Source organism: Chiloscyllium punctatum, chromosome 10 (assembly GCF_047496795.1).
Source record: "Chiloscyllium punctatum isolate Juve2018m chromosome 10, sChiPun1.3, whole genome shotgun sequence".
Lineage (NCBI taxonomy): Eukaryota > Metazoa > Chordata > Chondrichthyes > Orectolobiformes > Hemiscylliidae > Chiloscyllium > Chiloscyllium punctatum.
In genome coordinates, this window is record NC_092748.1 from 82,967,540 (window position 1) to 82,983,182 (window position 15,643).

The following is a 15,643-nucleotide window of genomic DNA, read 5'->3' on the forward strand; positions in this document are numbered from 1 at the left end:
TGAACTACCAGTACGTGGTCATTTAGAGATGAGAAAAACTCAAGCTAAAATACAAATATGTTTTTACAGGCCAGGATTGCACAAGGATATAGTTGAATATTGCCACATGAGGGCTGATAGATAGCGGAAGATGTCAGAGGTAGTTTCTTTACTCAGAGAGTAGTAGGGGCATGGAATGCAACAGTAGTAGACTTGCCAACTTTATGGGCATTTAAATGGTCATTGGATAAACATGGATGAAAATTAAATAGTATGGGATAGATGGGCTTCAGATTGGTTCCACAGGTTGGCGCAACATCGAGGGCTGAAGGGCCTGTTCTGCGATGTAACGTTCTATGTTTTATGAATGTTATTCAGCCCAAACTTGAATAATTCTGCATATGAATATGGACTGCTTCCATATATGAAGTTATATGTGTACGGCATAAGTAGGAAGAGAGATGAGGATTTAAGGCAGGAATACAGGGAGCTAGGGTGGAAGCTTAGAGCTAGGACTAACAGAGTTGTTATCTCTGGTTTGTTGCCTGTGCCATGTGCTAGCAAGGTGAGGAATAGGGAGAGAGAAGAGTTGAACATGTGGCTACAGGGATGGTGCAGGAGGGATTCCTGGATAATTGGGACTCTTTCTGGGGTAGGTGGGACGTCTACAAACAGGATGGTCTTCATCTGAACCAGAGGGGTACCAATATCCTGGGGGGGGAGATTTGCTAATACTCTTTGTGTGTCTTTAAACTAATTCAGCAGGGGGATGGGAACCAAAATTGTAGTTCGTGTATAGAGGAGATTGAGAGTAGGGAGGTCTGAAATAAGGTTTCAGGATGCAGGAGGGTACCGGCAAGCAAAAGGATGGTTTGAAGTATGTCTATTTCAACATCAGGAGCAGCTGAATAAGGTGGGTGAACTTGCAGCATGGGTTGGTACCTGGGATTTCGATGTGGCCACTTCAGAGATATAGGCAGAGCGAGTTTTGAGAAGGTTTTTTGTAGCTCAGGTTGAGATTCTGGATGTGGGTTTGCTTACTGAGCGGGAAGGTTCATTTTCAGACGTTTCATCACCCTACTAGATAACATCTTCAGTGAGTCTCTGGACGAAGCACTGCTGGTGTTTCCTGGTTTAATTTATATGTTTGGGTTTCCTTGGGTTGGTGATGTCATTTCCTGTGGTGATGCCATTTCCTGTTCTTTTTCTCAGGGGGTGGTAATTCGAGTCCAAGTCAATGTGTTTGTTGATAGAGCTCCGGTTGGAATGTCACGCTTCTAGGAATTCTCATGAATGTCTCTGACTTGTCCTTGGATGGATGTGTGGTTCCAGTCGAAGTGGTGTCCTTCCTCATCCGTAAGTAAGGATACTAGTGAGAGAGGGTCATGTCTTTTGTGGCTAGTTAATGTATCCTGGTGGCTAGTTTTCTGCCTGTTTGTCCATTGTAGTGTTTGTTACAGTCCTTGCACAGTAGTTTGTAAATAACATTAGTTTTACTTGTTGTCTGTATAGGGTCTGTCAAGTTCATTAGCTGCTGTTTTCGTATGTTTGTGAGCTACCATGATGCCAAAAGGTCTGAGTAGTCTGGCAGTCATTTCTGAAATGTCTTTAATGTAGGGGAGAGTGACTAGGGTTTCTGGACGCATTTTGTCTGCTTGTTTGGGTTTGTTGCTGAGAAATCGGCGGACTGTGTTCATTGGGTTCCCATCTTTTTGAGTACACTGTATAGGTGATTTTCCTATGCTCTGCATAGTTCCTCTGTGCTGCAGTGTGTGGTGGCTCATTGAAATGATGTTCTGATGCAGCTTCGTTTGTGGATGTTAAGATGATTGCTTCTGCACTTCAATATTTGGTCCGTAGGTATTGTTTTCCTGTAGACTCTAGTTTGAAGTTCCCTGTTGGCTGTTCACTCTCCTGTGACATCTAGGAATGGCAGTTTGTTGTTGTTTTCCTCCTCTTTAGTGAATTTTATGTCAGTAAGGGTATTATTGATGGTCTTGAAGGTTTTCTCTCAGTTGTTTCGTTTAGTGATGACAAAGGTGTCATCCACGTAGAGTAGGGACAGGAATGGATGTTGCAGGTTCCAGGAGTTAGATGTTTCAGTCAGAACAGAGAAGATGGTAAAAGAGGGTGGGGGTGTGACATTGTTAGTCAATATTATGGCTGCAGAAAAGATGTTTGAGACCTCATCAACTGAGATGGGCTGAGATTAGAAACAGGAGAGGTCACCCTGTTGGGAGGTTTCTATAGGCCTCCGAATAGCTCCAGAGATTTAGAGGAAAAGATAGCAAAGATGATTCTCAATAGGAGCGAGAGTGACTGGGTCGTTAATATGTGGGCTTTAACTTTGTAAATATTGACTGGGAATAATATAGTTCAAGTACTTTAGACAGGCCAGTTTTTGTCCACTATGTTCAGGAGGGTTTTCTGACAGTATGTAGACAGGCCAACAAGGGACAAAGCCATATTAGATTTGGCACTGGGTAAAGAACCCAGCCAGGTGTTAGATTTGGAGGTAGGTGAGCACTTTACTGATAGTGACAATTTAGATTATGTTTACTTTAGCGATGGAAAGAGATAGATATATACCACAGAACAAGAATTATAACTGGGGGAAAGGCAATTACGGTGCAATTAGACAAGTTTTAGGATGCATAGGATGGGGAAGGAAACTGCAGGGGATGGGGGCACAATAGAAATGTGGAGCTTATTCAAGGAACAACTACTGTGTCCTTGATAAATATGTTCCTGTCAGACAGGGAGGAAGTTGTCGAGCGCAGGTGCCATGGTTTACTAGGGAAGTTGAATCTGTTGTCAAGAGGAAGAAGAAGGTTTATGTCAGGATGAGATGTAAAGGCTCAGTTAGGGCAATTGAGAGTTACAAGGTAGCCAAGAAAGACCTAAAGACAGCTAAGATGAGTGAGGAAGGGACATGAAAATTTCGGAAATTGGCGGTTAGGACGATCAAGGAAAATCCTAAAGCTTTCTATAGGTGTATAAGGGATAAAAGAATGACTACAGAAATTAGGGCCAATCAAGGACAGAAGTGAGAAGTTGTGTGTGGAGTCAGAGGAGAGAGGTGGAAGTGTTAAATGAATATTTTTTGTCAGTATTCACACTGGAAAAAGACAATGTTGTCGAGGAGAATACTGAGAAACAGGCTACGAGACTAGGTGGGATTGAGGTTCACAAGGAGGTGGTGTTAGAAATTCTGGGATGTGTGAAAATCTTCTGGGCCGATGGGATTTATCCGAGGATTGTCTGGGAAGCCAGGGAGGATATTACCGAGCCTTTGGCTTTGATCTTTATGTCGTCAATGTCGACAGGAATAGTTGTTCAAGAAGTAGAGATAACCTTGGTAATTATAGACCAGTGAGCTTTACTTTGGTTGTGGGCAAAGTGTTGGAAAAGAGATAGGATTTATAATCAACTCGATAGTAATAAGTTGATTAGGGATAGTCAGCATGGTTTTGTGACGTACCTTACAAACTTTATTGAATTCTTTCAGAAGGTGATCAAACAGGTGGATGAGGGTAAAGCTGTTGATGTGGTGTACATGGATTTCAGTAACGTGTTTGATAAGGTTCCCCATGGTAGGCTACTGCACAAAATATGGAGGCATGGGATTGAGGGTGATTTAATGGTTTGAATCAGAAATTGGCTTGCTGAAAGAAGACAGAGGGTGGTGGTTGATGGGAAATGTTGACCCTGGAGTTCAGTTACTGGTGGTGTGCTGCAAGGATCTGTTTTGGGTCCATCGCTGTTTGTCATTTTTATAAACGACCTCGATGAGGGCATAGAAGGATGGGTTAGTAAAATTGCGAACGACACTTTGGTCAGTATAGTTGTGGATAGTGCCAAAGGCAATTGTAGGTTACAGAGCAACATCGATAAGTTGGGCTGAGAGGTGTCAAATGGAGTTTAATGCAGAAAAGTGTGAGGTAATTCACTTTGGAAGGAGTAACAGGAATGCAGATTACTTGGTGAATGGTAAGATTCTTGGTAGGTGATCAGATCTCTGTGTCCATGAACAGAGGAACCTCGATTATCCGAATATCAGTTATCTGAATTTCAGATAAGCCAAAGAAGATCTCAGGGTCCCGCCAGAAACATTAGATCAATGATGTGTTTCCAACAATGATTGTGCCTTTTGTTTACAGTGATTAAAAGTTAATTTGGTTTACTGAAATACTGCCGAGAACAGTCCTGGACATTGATGGGAGCCCAAGCACAGTCTCCAACTGACTAACCTCCCACCCTCTCTCTCTTCCCCCCCCACTTTCCCTGGAGTTCTACACAGGGATGTACCCTAAACCTCCCTTCCCCAGATAATCTCTCCAACATTGTCCTGTACAGGGTAAACGTAGAACCTGTCAAAAATGTAGCAGTAAAAGGTTGTGTGTGTAGCTGCATGTGTGTGCTATTTGCAAATTCACCTGGGGTGGGGTCAGATGGGGGTGGTGTTGGACAGGTTTAGGGGCATGCGGGGAGGGAAGTGTTGGACGGGGTTGGGGGCTTGCGGGGGGTAGTGTTGGATGGGGCTGGGGGGGCATGTGGGGGTGCAGTGTTGGACGAAATTGGGGGTGAGTGGGGTTGAAGGCAGATGGGCGGGCAGAGTTGGACAGGGTTGTGGGGCAGACGGGGGTGATGTTGAATGTGGTTGGGGAGCAAGCAGGGGGTGGGGTGGGGGCAGACAGTAGCCTGGTTGGATGAGGTTGGGGGGTATGCAGGGGATGGTGTTAGACTGGTTTGGGGGGCATGCAGGGGGAGGACGGGGTTGCAGGGTGAGGAGGGGATGGGTGGTGTTGAATAGGGGTTGAGTACAGGCAGGGGAAGCAGTGTTGGACAGTATTGGGGGGGTGGATGGGGCATTGTTGGATGGGGTCAGGGCAGGTGGGGGTGTGGGGTTGGGGGCATACAGGGGGGTGAGCAGAGAGGGGGTGGTGTTGGACGGGGTTGGGGTGGATGGGGGTTAGCCAGGGGGCGGGAGTGGAAGTTTTGGGGTGGGCAGACGGAGTTGGGGGTGTGGGTGGGGCACAGGTGAGTCCGATGGGGGTGTGGTGTTGGACGGGGATGGGGGGCACGGTGTGCTGCTGCTTCATCTCCTTAACAGAAAACTCCGAACCTCAGAGGAAAGACATTGAGTCAATTAGCCGAAAAATCAATTATCCGAACAAAGTAGTTCCTGCCCATCTCGTTTGGATAATCGAGGTTCCTCTGTACATAGGTCCCTCAAAGTTGCCACCCAGGTTGATGGGCTTTTAAGAAGGCACTTGGTGTGTTAGCTTTTATTACTAGAGAGGTCAAGTTTCAGAACCACGAGGATATGCTGCAGCTGCACAAAACTCTGTGCGGCCAGACTTGGAGTATTGCGTGTAATTCTGGTCACTGCATTATAGGAAGGATGTGGAGGCTTTGGAAAGGGTTCAGAGCAGATTTGCTAGGATATTGCCTGGTATGGAGGGAAGGTCTTATGGAGAAAGAGTCATAGAGAAGTACAGCATGGAAACAGACCCTTCGGTCCAACCTGTCCATGCTGACCAGATATCTCAATCCAATCTAGTCCCACCTGCCAGCACCCAGCCCACATCCCTCCAAACTCTTCCTATTCATATACCCATCCAAATGCCTCTTAAATGTTGCAATTGTACCAGCCGCTGCCACTTCCTCTGGCAGCTCATTCCATACACGTACCACCCTCTGCGTGAAAAAGTTGCCCCTTAGGACTCTTTTATATCTTTCCCCTCTCACCCTAAACCTATGCCCTTTAGTTCTGGACTCCCCAACCCCAGGGAAAAGACTTTGTCTATTTATCCTAACCATGCCCCTCATAATTTTGCAAACCTCTATAAGGTCACCCCTCAGCCTCCGATGCTCCAGGGAAAACAGCCCCAGCCTGTTCAGCCTCTCCCTATAGCTCAAATCCTCCAACCCTGGCAACATCCTCGTAAGTCGTCTCTGAACCCTTTCAAGTTTCACAACATCTTTCCAATAGGAAGGAGACCAGAATTGCACACAATATTCCAACAGGGACCTAACAACATGACCTCCCAACTCCTGTACTCAATACTCTGACCAATAAAGGAAAGCATACCAAACGTCTTCTTCACTATCCTACCTACCTGCGACTCCACTTTCAAGGAGCTATGAACCTGCACTCCAAGGTCTCTTTGTTCAGCAACACTCCGTAGGAACTTACCATTAAGTGTATAAATCCTGCTAAGATTTGCAATCCCAAAATGCAGCACCTCGCATTTATCTCAATTAAACTCCATCTGTCGCTTCTCAGCCCATTGGCCCATCTGGTCAATATCCTCTTGTAATCTGAGGTAACCTTCTTCACTATCCAATACACCTCCAATTTTCCTGTCATCTGCAAACTCACTAACTATACCTCTTATGCTCGCATCCAAATCATTTATGTAAATAACAAAAAGTAGAGGAGCCAGCACTGATCCTTGTGGCACTCCACTGGTCACAGGCCTCCAGTCTGAAAAACAACCCTCCACCACCACCCTCTGTCTTTTACCTTTGAGCCAGTTCAGTAACCAAATGGCTAGTTCTCCCTGTATTCCATGAGATATAACCTTGCTAATCAGTCTCTCATGGGGAACCTTGTCGAACGCCTTACTGAAGTCCATATAGATCACATCTACTGCTCTGCCCTCATCAATCTTCTTTATTACTTCTTCAAAAAACTCAAATCAAGTTTGTGAGACATGATTTCCCACGCACAAGCCATGTTGATTATCCCGAATCAGTCCTTGCCTTTCCAATTATATGTACATCCTGTCCCTCAGGATTCTCTCCAACAACTTGTCCACCACTGAGGTCAGGCTCACCGGTCTACAGTTCCCTGGCTTGTCTTTACTGTTTTAACTGCTGTTGCATTGTTTTGGAACTTTGGGAAAAAAAGGTTGAGGGACTTGAGGCTGTTTTCATTAGAGAGAAGAAGGTTGAGAGGTGACTTAATTGAGACATACAAGATAACCAGAGGGTTGGATCGAGTTGACAGTGAGAGAGTTTTTCCCAGGATGGTGATGGCTAGCTTGAGGGGGCATAGCTTCAAATTGAGGGATAACAGACATAGGACAGATGTCAGAGGTAGTTTCTTTCCTTGGAGTAGTAGGGGTATGGAATGCACAGCCTGCAACAGTTGTAGACTCGCCAACTTTACAGGCATTTATGTAGTCGTTGGATAGCATATGGACAATAATGGAATAGTGTCGGTTAGATGGGCTTCAGATTGGTTTCACAGGGCCGAAGGGACTGTACTGCGCTGTAATGTTCTATGTGCTATGTCATTCATGTCAGGTAATTGGAAAACCACAGGCAGTAATAAAATCCGCACCTTTAATACTCGATCCTGCATTTCAGGAACCTTTTACAAGAGTCTTAATTGATTGCGTAGGAACCCTACCAGAAACCAAAAGTGGGAATCAGTATTTGTTAACAATATTCAATGTGTCCTCTAGATTTCCAGAGACCGTTATATAATGCAATATCACAGCAAAATGGATTGTAGAGGAGTTACTCAAATTTTTCACTAGATATGGACTACTCACTGAGATACAATCAGTTCAAAGGGTCAAAATTTACATCAAAATTATTCAAGGAAGTTTGGACTGTTTAGGAATAAAACAATTCAAATCTACCGCATACCATCCAAAAACACAGGGAGCACTAAAAGATTGGCATCAGACATTTAAAGACAATGCTGAGGACTTATAGTCAGGACTATCCACATGATTGGATAAGGGAATTTTGTTTATACTTTTTACAATCAGAGATGCGCTAAATAAATCGACCAAACTCAGTCCATTTGAATTAGTTTTCGGGCATAAATTGCTAAAATTGATTAAGGAGAAATTGGTAAGTCATAATTCAGAGACCACATATTGGACTATGTGTCAAATTTTCGGGAATAATTAAATACAGCGGGGGAATTCGCTGGACAGCATTTAAAGGTATCACAGCATAAAATGAAACAGGAGGCAGACAAGAAATCAAAAACTCACAATTTTGCTATCGGGGATAAGGTTACTTCCAGTGATAGGTGAACCTTTAAAAGCAAGATTGAGTGGACCTTATCAAGGTGAAAGGAAATTGAGTGAGATGAACTATTTGATAAGGACTCCAGACTGAAAGTAATTTCAGAGTGTGTCATGTGAATATACTTGGAAAGTATTTTGACAAGGAAGAAAAGCCAAAGGAGACTGTTATTGGTTACAAAGTTAAAAATCACACAATACCAGGTTATAGTCCAACAGGTTTAATTGGAAGCACTAGCTTTTGGAGCACTGCTCCTTCATCAGGTGGAGGAGTGTTGGTGCTGTGCTCTTACAGGAAGGTGAGAAGGTTGTGGCCTATTGGATATTTCTATGGGACATTCATCTGTAGAAATATTCAACAGTTGAGGAGATGTTGAGCTTGGTGTTGGTTTTAAACATTTCAATGCTTATGTTACCAGTAACGTATCTGAGACAATCATATATACTGATCATAATCATTGAGGTTTGTGGAGAAATTAAAGATTAAAATGCCAGACTGTTTAGATGGAGCACGTTGTTACAGCCATTTAATTTAGAAATAGTGCATGTGACAGGATGAGAAAATGTGATTGCTGATGCATTGTCGAGATTCGAATGAGAAACAGAGGTGGCAGGAGTAAAACAGACTGAAGCAGAATGTAGTAGCACATGTTTGCATAATTATTGTCAATGTAATGTGTATATAGTCATAATCATAGAGGTGTACAGCACGGAAACAGACCATAACAAGACTAAGGGATTTTAAAATGAAGCCATCTTTATTGATGGTTTTTTAAAAGGGGAGCAGGGTTTGATGCTGCTGATCCTTTAACAAGGTTAGGTTGTTCTTGGCTTTTCTTTTTTCGAGGTCGTAAAGACACAGACCCTGAAATGTCTGGGTTGATCTTCTTAGGGAAGCTTTTAAGTTTAAAAAAAACACGTACAATGAGAGGGGAGTGGCCAGTTCTCCCATCTCAGCTTTCCTCTGGTTTGTTGTGGTTTGGGTTTTAGCAGTCTGCCTGTTCAGAGCAACCAGTGTTGAATCTGCTGGTCAAAGAGACAGCCATATGGAAGGTGTTCCATGCTGAATTGCTTTACTATTCTCTCTCTCTCTCTCTCTCCTGTAAGAAACTGTGATGATGTTTCCTTTTTTGTCAAGGGGTGTTTATGGGGATTGTTACAAGAATTTGGAATAACATCAGTAAGTTGGGATAGTTTGTTTGGTTTGCAGATAGGTTAAGTTATTCTATATTGTGTTTTCTTTTGTTTGTGTTTCATTCGGTAATCTTGCAAATAACATGTTTGTTTAAAACTAAGTGGTTTGACCACCTGCATCACTCCTGGAATATCCACTTTACGCCTACCTAAAACAACTGACAAAGTTAGGGTGCAGGCTATTTTGTTGAAATATTTTGAGGGGGTCTGGCCTGGTTCATAACACAAGGTTAGATCACACGGAATCGAGGGATGGAGAACTGGCTCAAAGGTAGAAGACAGAGGGTGGTGGTGGAGGATTGTTTTTCAGACTGGAGGCCTGTGACCAGTGGTGTGCCACAATGATCAGTGCTGGATTCACAGCTTTTTGTCATTTATAAAAATAATTTGGGTATGAACATAGGAGGTCTAGTTAGTAAGTTTGCAGATGACGCCAAAATTGGAGGTGTAGTGGACAGCGAATAAGGTTACCTCAGAGTACAATGGGATCTTGACCAGATGGGCCAATTGACTGAGGAGTGGCAGATGGAAATTAATTTAGATAAATGTGAGATACTGCATTTTGGAAAGGTAAATCCAGGCAGGACTAATACACTTAACGGTAAGGTCCTGGGGAACGTTGCTGAACAAAGAGACCTTGGAGTACAGGTTCATAGTTCCTTGAAAGTGGAGTCGCAGGTACACAGGGTAGTGATGGTGGTGTTTGGTTTGCTTGCCTTTATTGGTCAGTGCATTGAGTATAGGAGTTGGGAGGTTATATTGTGGCTGTACAGGACATTGGTTAGGTCACTATTGGAATACTTTACGCAATTCTGGTCTCCCTACTATAGGAAGGATATTGTGAAACTTGAAAGGGTTCAGCAAAGTTAGTTCAGGGTTTAGCTTTTGGTAGTTCAAACAAGTTGATATTTAAAAGTTAAGCAACCCATTTTGTTTGCCTTTGTTTGCTGTATTCCTATCGATATAACTGCAAAACTAACGTGCATTATTAGTTCTAATTAACTCATTAACCAGTTTTATTCGACCCAAGCACCAATAGTTTAAATTTCCAAAGAAGTTTTCTCTGATGTGCAAAGTGCTCATTTTAGTCTCTCAACTCAAGTTTTAGTGTTTCATTGAGTAAAACTGACAATGGAATTGTACGGTTAGTGCTTGTGGCCTGCATTGCATGGTGTTGAGATGCTATCATTGTTTAGAGAAATACTGAACTTTATTCAAAGGCTACAGCTACTGATGGCATGTAATGGAGGATGCAATGCTATTGGTTGGTGACTAGTTATTGAACTCACTGGAGGCACAGAACGTGTTTAATTAAATAGCAGGGTAAGGAATGAGGTATTATTACATTGCTAGCTGACTCAGAGATTGGTGTTATTATCACGTGTAAACAAGTGTCAACCTTATATTCAAAGCTATCTTGTTTAAAACAATTATTTCAGCAAAATTGCAGAGGCATCCTGCAACAGATCACAAGATCAGCCAAGGAGTTGGATGGAGAGACAATTCCAAATAGCTCCATAGTTTAATGATGTCCCTCTACAGGATCTTCTCTAGTCCGTGCAAGGGCCAGGTCAGAGTTCCTCACCCCAAGGACAAAAGGCACAGACTGACACACCAAGCCTAACCTCACTTCCCTTCTCTCCGGACCACATTGGCTGCAATGTCATAAGTGGGTCAGTGATTTCTTTTTCTTCTGCAACTTGCAGGTGACAGTTTCTCAATTTCTCAGCCCCTCTGCCAGAGACCCTAGCACTTCCAATATGCAGCAGAATACACCTCAGGACACCCCAAGCTACAAGACATCCTGAACAGCAACATGCTTCTACCTCAGTTGCAGACATATAAGTGACATTACAGATGTATGGATATTAAAAAGAGGACCTGGATGTACTTTGGGTTCATATGTTTTAGACTTTTTATTTTAAGACTTTAGTCTGTAGTGCATATCAATAATGCTATATAGCTATTAATCATGATCTCTTCTTGCATTGTTGATGGCATCAACTGGGGGAGACAATGGCCTAGTGTTGTTATTCCTAGATTATTAATCTAGAGGCCTAGGTAATGTTCTGGGGAACCTGGGTTCAAATCTTGTCATGGCAAGATGGTAGAATTTGAATTCAGTGAATTTAATGAGACCATTGTTGATAGTTGGAAAAACCCATCAGGATCATTAATGTCCTTTAGGGAAGGAAACTTGTCCTTCCCTAGTGATGTTCACATCCTGTGAGTAAAACAAGCAAAGAAAGGATCAACTTCAGGGCTGTTGAAAAGAGGTAGGCAATTACACGTTCATTGTTGAACAGTTAGTTTCTGTTTCTTGGCTGTACAGGTTAGCTGAAATTCTTTTGTCCTATTTCCTTTTGACTAGTTGCCATTACGCAGAGTGAGAGGTTTCTTTTCCTGCAATGTAGGGATGCCGAATGGATTATTCTTTGACTGACTTTCATAGCACATTGGTGCTTGAACTCTGGCTAGTACACTCAAGCACTTCAGTCCAGTGACACACATGGTCACCTTAATGTACTAGCACACACTATCCCTATATATTATTAAAAAGGTAAAATGTCTGTTTGTTAGAATATTGTCTTTTCCTATCATATTCACAGTCAGATACACTGAGGAGAATACAGTTCAATTTGTACTGCATTTCTCACTTTAAGAACTGCCTTGAAATCTTCAGGTGTGACATTCCAGGCTTTCTTTCCAGACAGCCACTGAATTTACACCTGCCATTATCTTTTGGCTCAATGTCTGTTTTTGAAAAAAAAAGTCATGTTGCAATTAAAAGCTTAATATGCCCATTAGGATTATGACCCATAGTCATCACACTATAGAGGGTTCTGTGTGAAAATAGAGAAGTTAAATAATCAGTAGGTCGAAAGTAGGTGGTTATAAAACAAGAAGGTGCAAAACTAAATTGAGATAATGTGGTTTACCTATTTAAAAGATATCATGGTCTAAGGTAGAATCCAGCTCAGTTGTTTTCATGCATGTTCAGCATATATTAGATTACTTACTTAGATTACTTACAGTGTGGAAACAGGCCCTTCGGCCTAACAAGTCCACACCGACCCACCGAAGTGCAACCCACCCAGATCTATTCCCCTACACTTAACACTACGGGCAATTTACCATGGCCAATTCACCTGTTTGGACTGTGGGAGGAAACCGGAGCATCTAGAGGAAACCCACGCAGACACGGGAGAATGTGCAAACTCCACACAGACAGTCATCTGAGGCAGGAGTTGAACCCGGGTCTCTGGCGCTGTGAGGCAACAGTGCTAACCATTGTGCCACCGTGCTGCCCAGAAACACGACTGGAATTTTTAACATTTAACAAGAAATAAAAGTCATTAGGAGGCATTAAGCAACAAAAGAAATGGTATTAAGCAATGAGATGTGTAGAAATTCTAATATGCTGGAGCAAGTAGTAACTAAAGTTTCCATAGACCTTTTACTAATTAATAATTTTCTAATGAATGGCTGAGTTCTGGTTGAAAACATTCCATTTTAATAGCTATGTTAGCTCGGTTTACTCCATAGTTCTTGGGTAATTATGTATTGTCTTGTCTGAAACCCGGAAGCCAAGTGACATAGGAAATTATGCATTAAAGCGTGAAAAATAAATACACAAAGTTAAAAGGTCTTGATGACATTATGGTTATTATGTGAACAGTAAGTCAATACGTACATTAATTAACTAGCACTTAACCGGTTCCTAGTTATATTTACAAATATATCATGGTTTCTGCACATTTTTCATTTCTTTGTAAAAAACCTTCGGATGTCTGATGCATATTTGGAAGTATCTGAAAGTCTTCTAGCTTGACTTCTTTCTTTGGCTTGTTTTGCTGTTCTCTACAGAAGGACAAAGTTACAGTTCACTGTTACCTTAAGAGAATTAGATAAATTTATAATTACATCTGTAGAGACATTTCAAAAGGAAGTAGCGATACTTACAGTGAATCAATGATTTGATTTCCTAAACTAGCTTTGTAAAATAATATTAAATGCATTTCAATATTGGAACATTAAGGAAGCAGTCTCTGAATAAAAGCATGGAAGGTGTCCAACCTCTCTATGTTGCATATGGGCAATTTCATAAATGAATTCTGATTAAAAGCAGTGAAGAGGGAACTCAGTAGAGTGCCATAATGTATTAACTGAACACAATTTCAGTTATAAAGCTCTTTCATGAGGTTTTACCCTGCATGGTTGATACTCTGCAACTAAAAAGCTTCCCGCCTCAGGCGACTGACTGTGTGGAGTTTGCACATTCTCCCCGTGTCTGCGTGGGTTTCCTCCGGGTGCTCTGGTTTCCTCCCACACTCCAAAGATGTGCAGGTCAGGTGAATTGGCCATGCTAAATTGCCCGTAGTGTTAGGTAAGGGGTAGATGCAGATGTAGATGTAGGGGTAAGGGTGGGTTACGCTTCGGCGGGGCGGTGTGGACTTGTTGGGCCGAAGGGCCTGTTTCCACACTGTAAGTAATCTAATCTAATCTAATCTTCCATCCTTCTGAGGAAGCATCCCAGCCAATGCACATCCAACAAGCTGCTGTGAAAATGTTGCTCACATGACTTTCTAAAAAATCCACATTCCAAAGGTAAATCAATGTTAACTTTAAAAAATTCATGGTTAGGATTTTTTTTAACCAGAAATCAATCAATCATTTTTTCTTGGGCCATTCCCTATCAGTGTATTGGATTTTACAGACTTCTGTTCATTAGTTTTTTGTGATATGTCATTTACAGGCAAACAGACTGATAAATGGGATAAAAACATCACCTCTGCCCATTTTCGATGGCGGAAATAACAATGGCGTTGCAATCTCCATGGAGACAGGTAAGTTTAGAAAAATTTGAACTTTCAGTTAATAGCTGAAATTATCATGTTATGATGTCATATTTTAAAAAACATTTACCGCAACAAACGAGAACAAAGAGCACTTTGGCAATTTTTTTTTTAAGAGGCAGTTTATACTTTAAACTGTGTAGAGGAATGATCCCCTTTTATATTCATCACACTTGTTACCAACAGTAAAATATGTCTTGATGGTTCTCCATTGGTTCATTCCAAAGTAAGTCCAGTATCCTTAGATGGCTGCAGAATGCATCTCTACAGTTAAAAATCATCCTCATCTAGCTGAGACAGTTTGTAAAGCTAAGCAACGATTTCTCTTAGCTGACCACACAAAATTGCTGTCTGTGATATTTACTGATTTGTATGGAAGCCTGTAACTAGATCTCAAAATTGGCTCCCTCTACATTCTTCCCATGGTAAGGCAAAGTACACTCACTTTGCATCCAGGTAGAAATGCTGATTAGCTATTCTTAACCCCAATTCTCTTTCATTTTAGAATTAAATAGACAGTTTACAACACAACTGTTTACAATACAATACTTTAAAACATCTTTCTGGGACTGTGGGAATTTCACAGTCTATTCTTTGTAAACTCAAAGTTGCAATCGTTTCCAACATGAAAATCTTTTATCATCATCTCATCAACACAATGTATCATGGCCTTCAATCACTTCAGCCCTATTGGCAAACAGGCTTTAATATAGTTCCAAAACATAACATTTATAGATTTCATAAATTGTGACAATGGAGGTTAGTTATCAAATGCTGATAAAATGCAATGCTTCCACATTTTTCCAATTTTCAATATTCTCCTTAAATATTCTCAAAAAGTCCTCCATAAATGCCAAGAGAATAAAACAGTAAAGGTTGTTTGTTGAGAAAATTAGCATGGTATTTGGCCAATAGTACATAACCAGATTCCTAAATGGGAGATAATAAGGATGGAAGACAATAAGATGTTCAAAGGAAAGTTAGGAAGATGTAGGTGTGTACTGTACCTTTAAGACAGAGGTGCAGTTGGCAAGAACTACTGAATATTGAATAATGAAAAATGAATACTAAAACTTGAATAATTTAAAAATGTAACATTTGGTTGAAACAAATAGCTGGAGTTGCATTGCCATGGAACAAAAACAAATTCAAATTCGGCCAATCAGTTTGTTATGCCCAGATACCAAAATCCAAATGAATTTGAATTTGACTGTTTGGGATGATATCAAACCAATGAAATGATCCGATGCTTTGGGTTTTAAAACCAGACATTTTGAACAGTTGGGGGAAAAAACTGCAAAAAGCACAAACAAGTGCTAGCCAAATAACTCTCTGAAAAGGTACCTGTCCGTAAGAAAAGTTGTGCAGAAGACCGAAGAAAAGACATCCCAGGAAAATCTAAAGAGGAAAATGTACAAAGGAGAATCAACAGCTGGCTGATTTTTGAAACATGATTTTCTTTTGTAAATCTTAATCGTTTTTTTTAAAATTGCAGTCCAATATTGTAGAGTGGGAGGTAAAAGATAGGTTTAAGAGAAATGAGTTGTAAATAGCTGTTGTTTT

At 41.4% G+C, this 15,643-nt stretch overlaps 1 protein-coding gene across 5 annotated transcripts in view; it reads right to left on the bottom strand.

Annotated features, from left to right (window-relative positions):
- Window positions 1-7,318: 7,318 nt before the first annotated feature.
- Window positions 7,319-15,643, bottom strand: part of zranb3 (zinc finger, RAN-binding domain containing 3) — a 186,525-nt gene continuing 178,200 nt past the window's right edge. For all 5 annotated transcript variants that reach the window (XM_072579672.1, XM_072579673.1, XM_072579671.1 and 2 more), the window contains one exon: window positions 7,319-13,085. In XM_072579672.1, coding sequence (XP_072435773.1) covers window positions 12,987-13,085 — 99 coding nt within the window. In that variant the 3' untranslated portion in view covers window positions 7,319-12,986. The remainder of the gene's footprint in view (window positions 13,086-15,643) is intronic.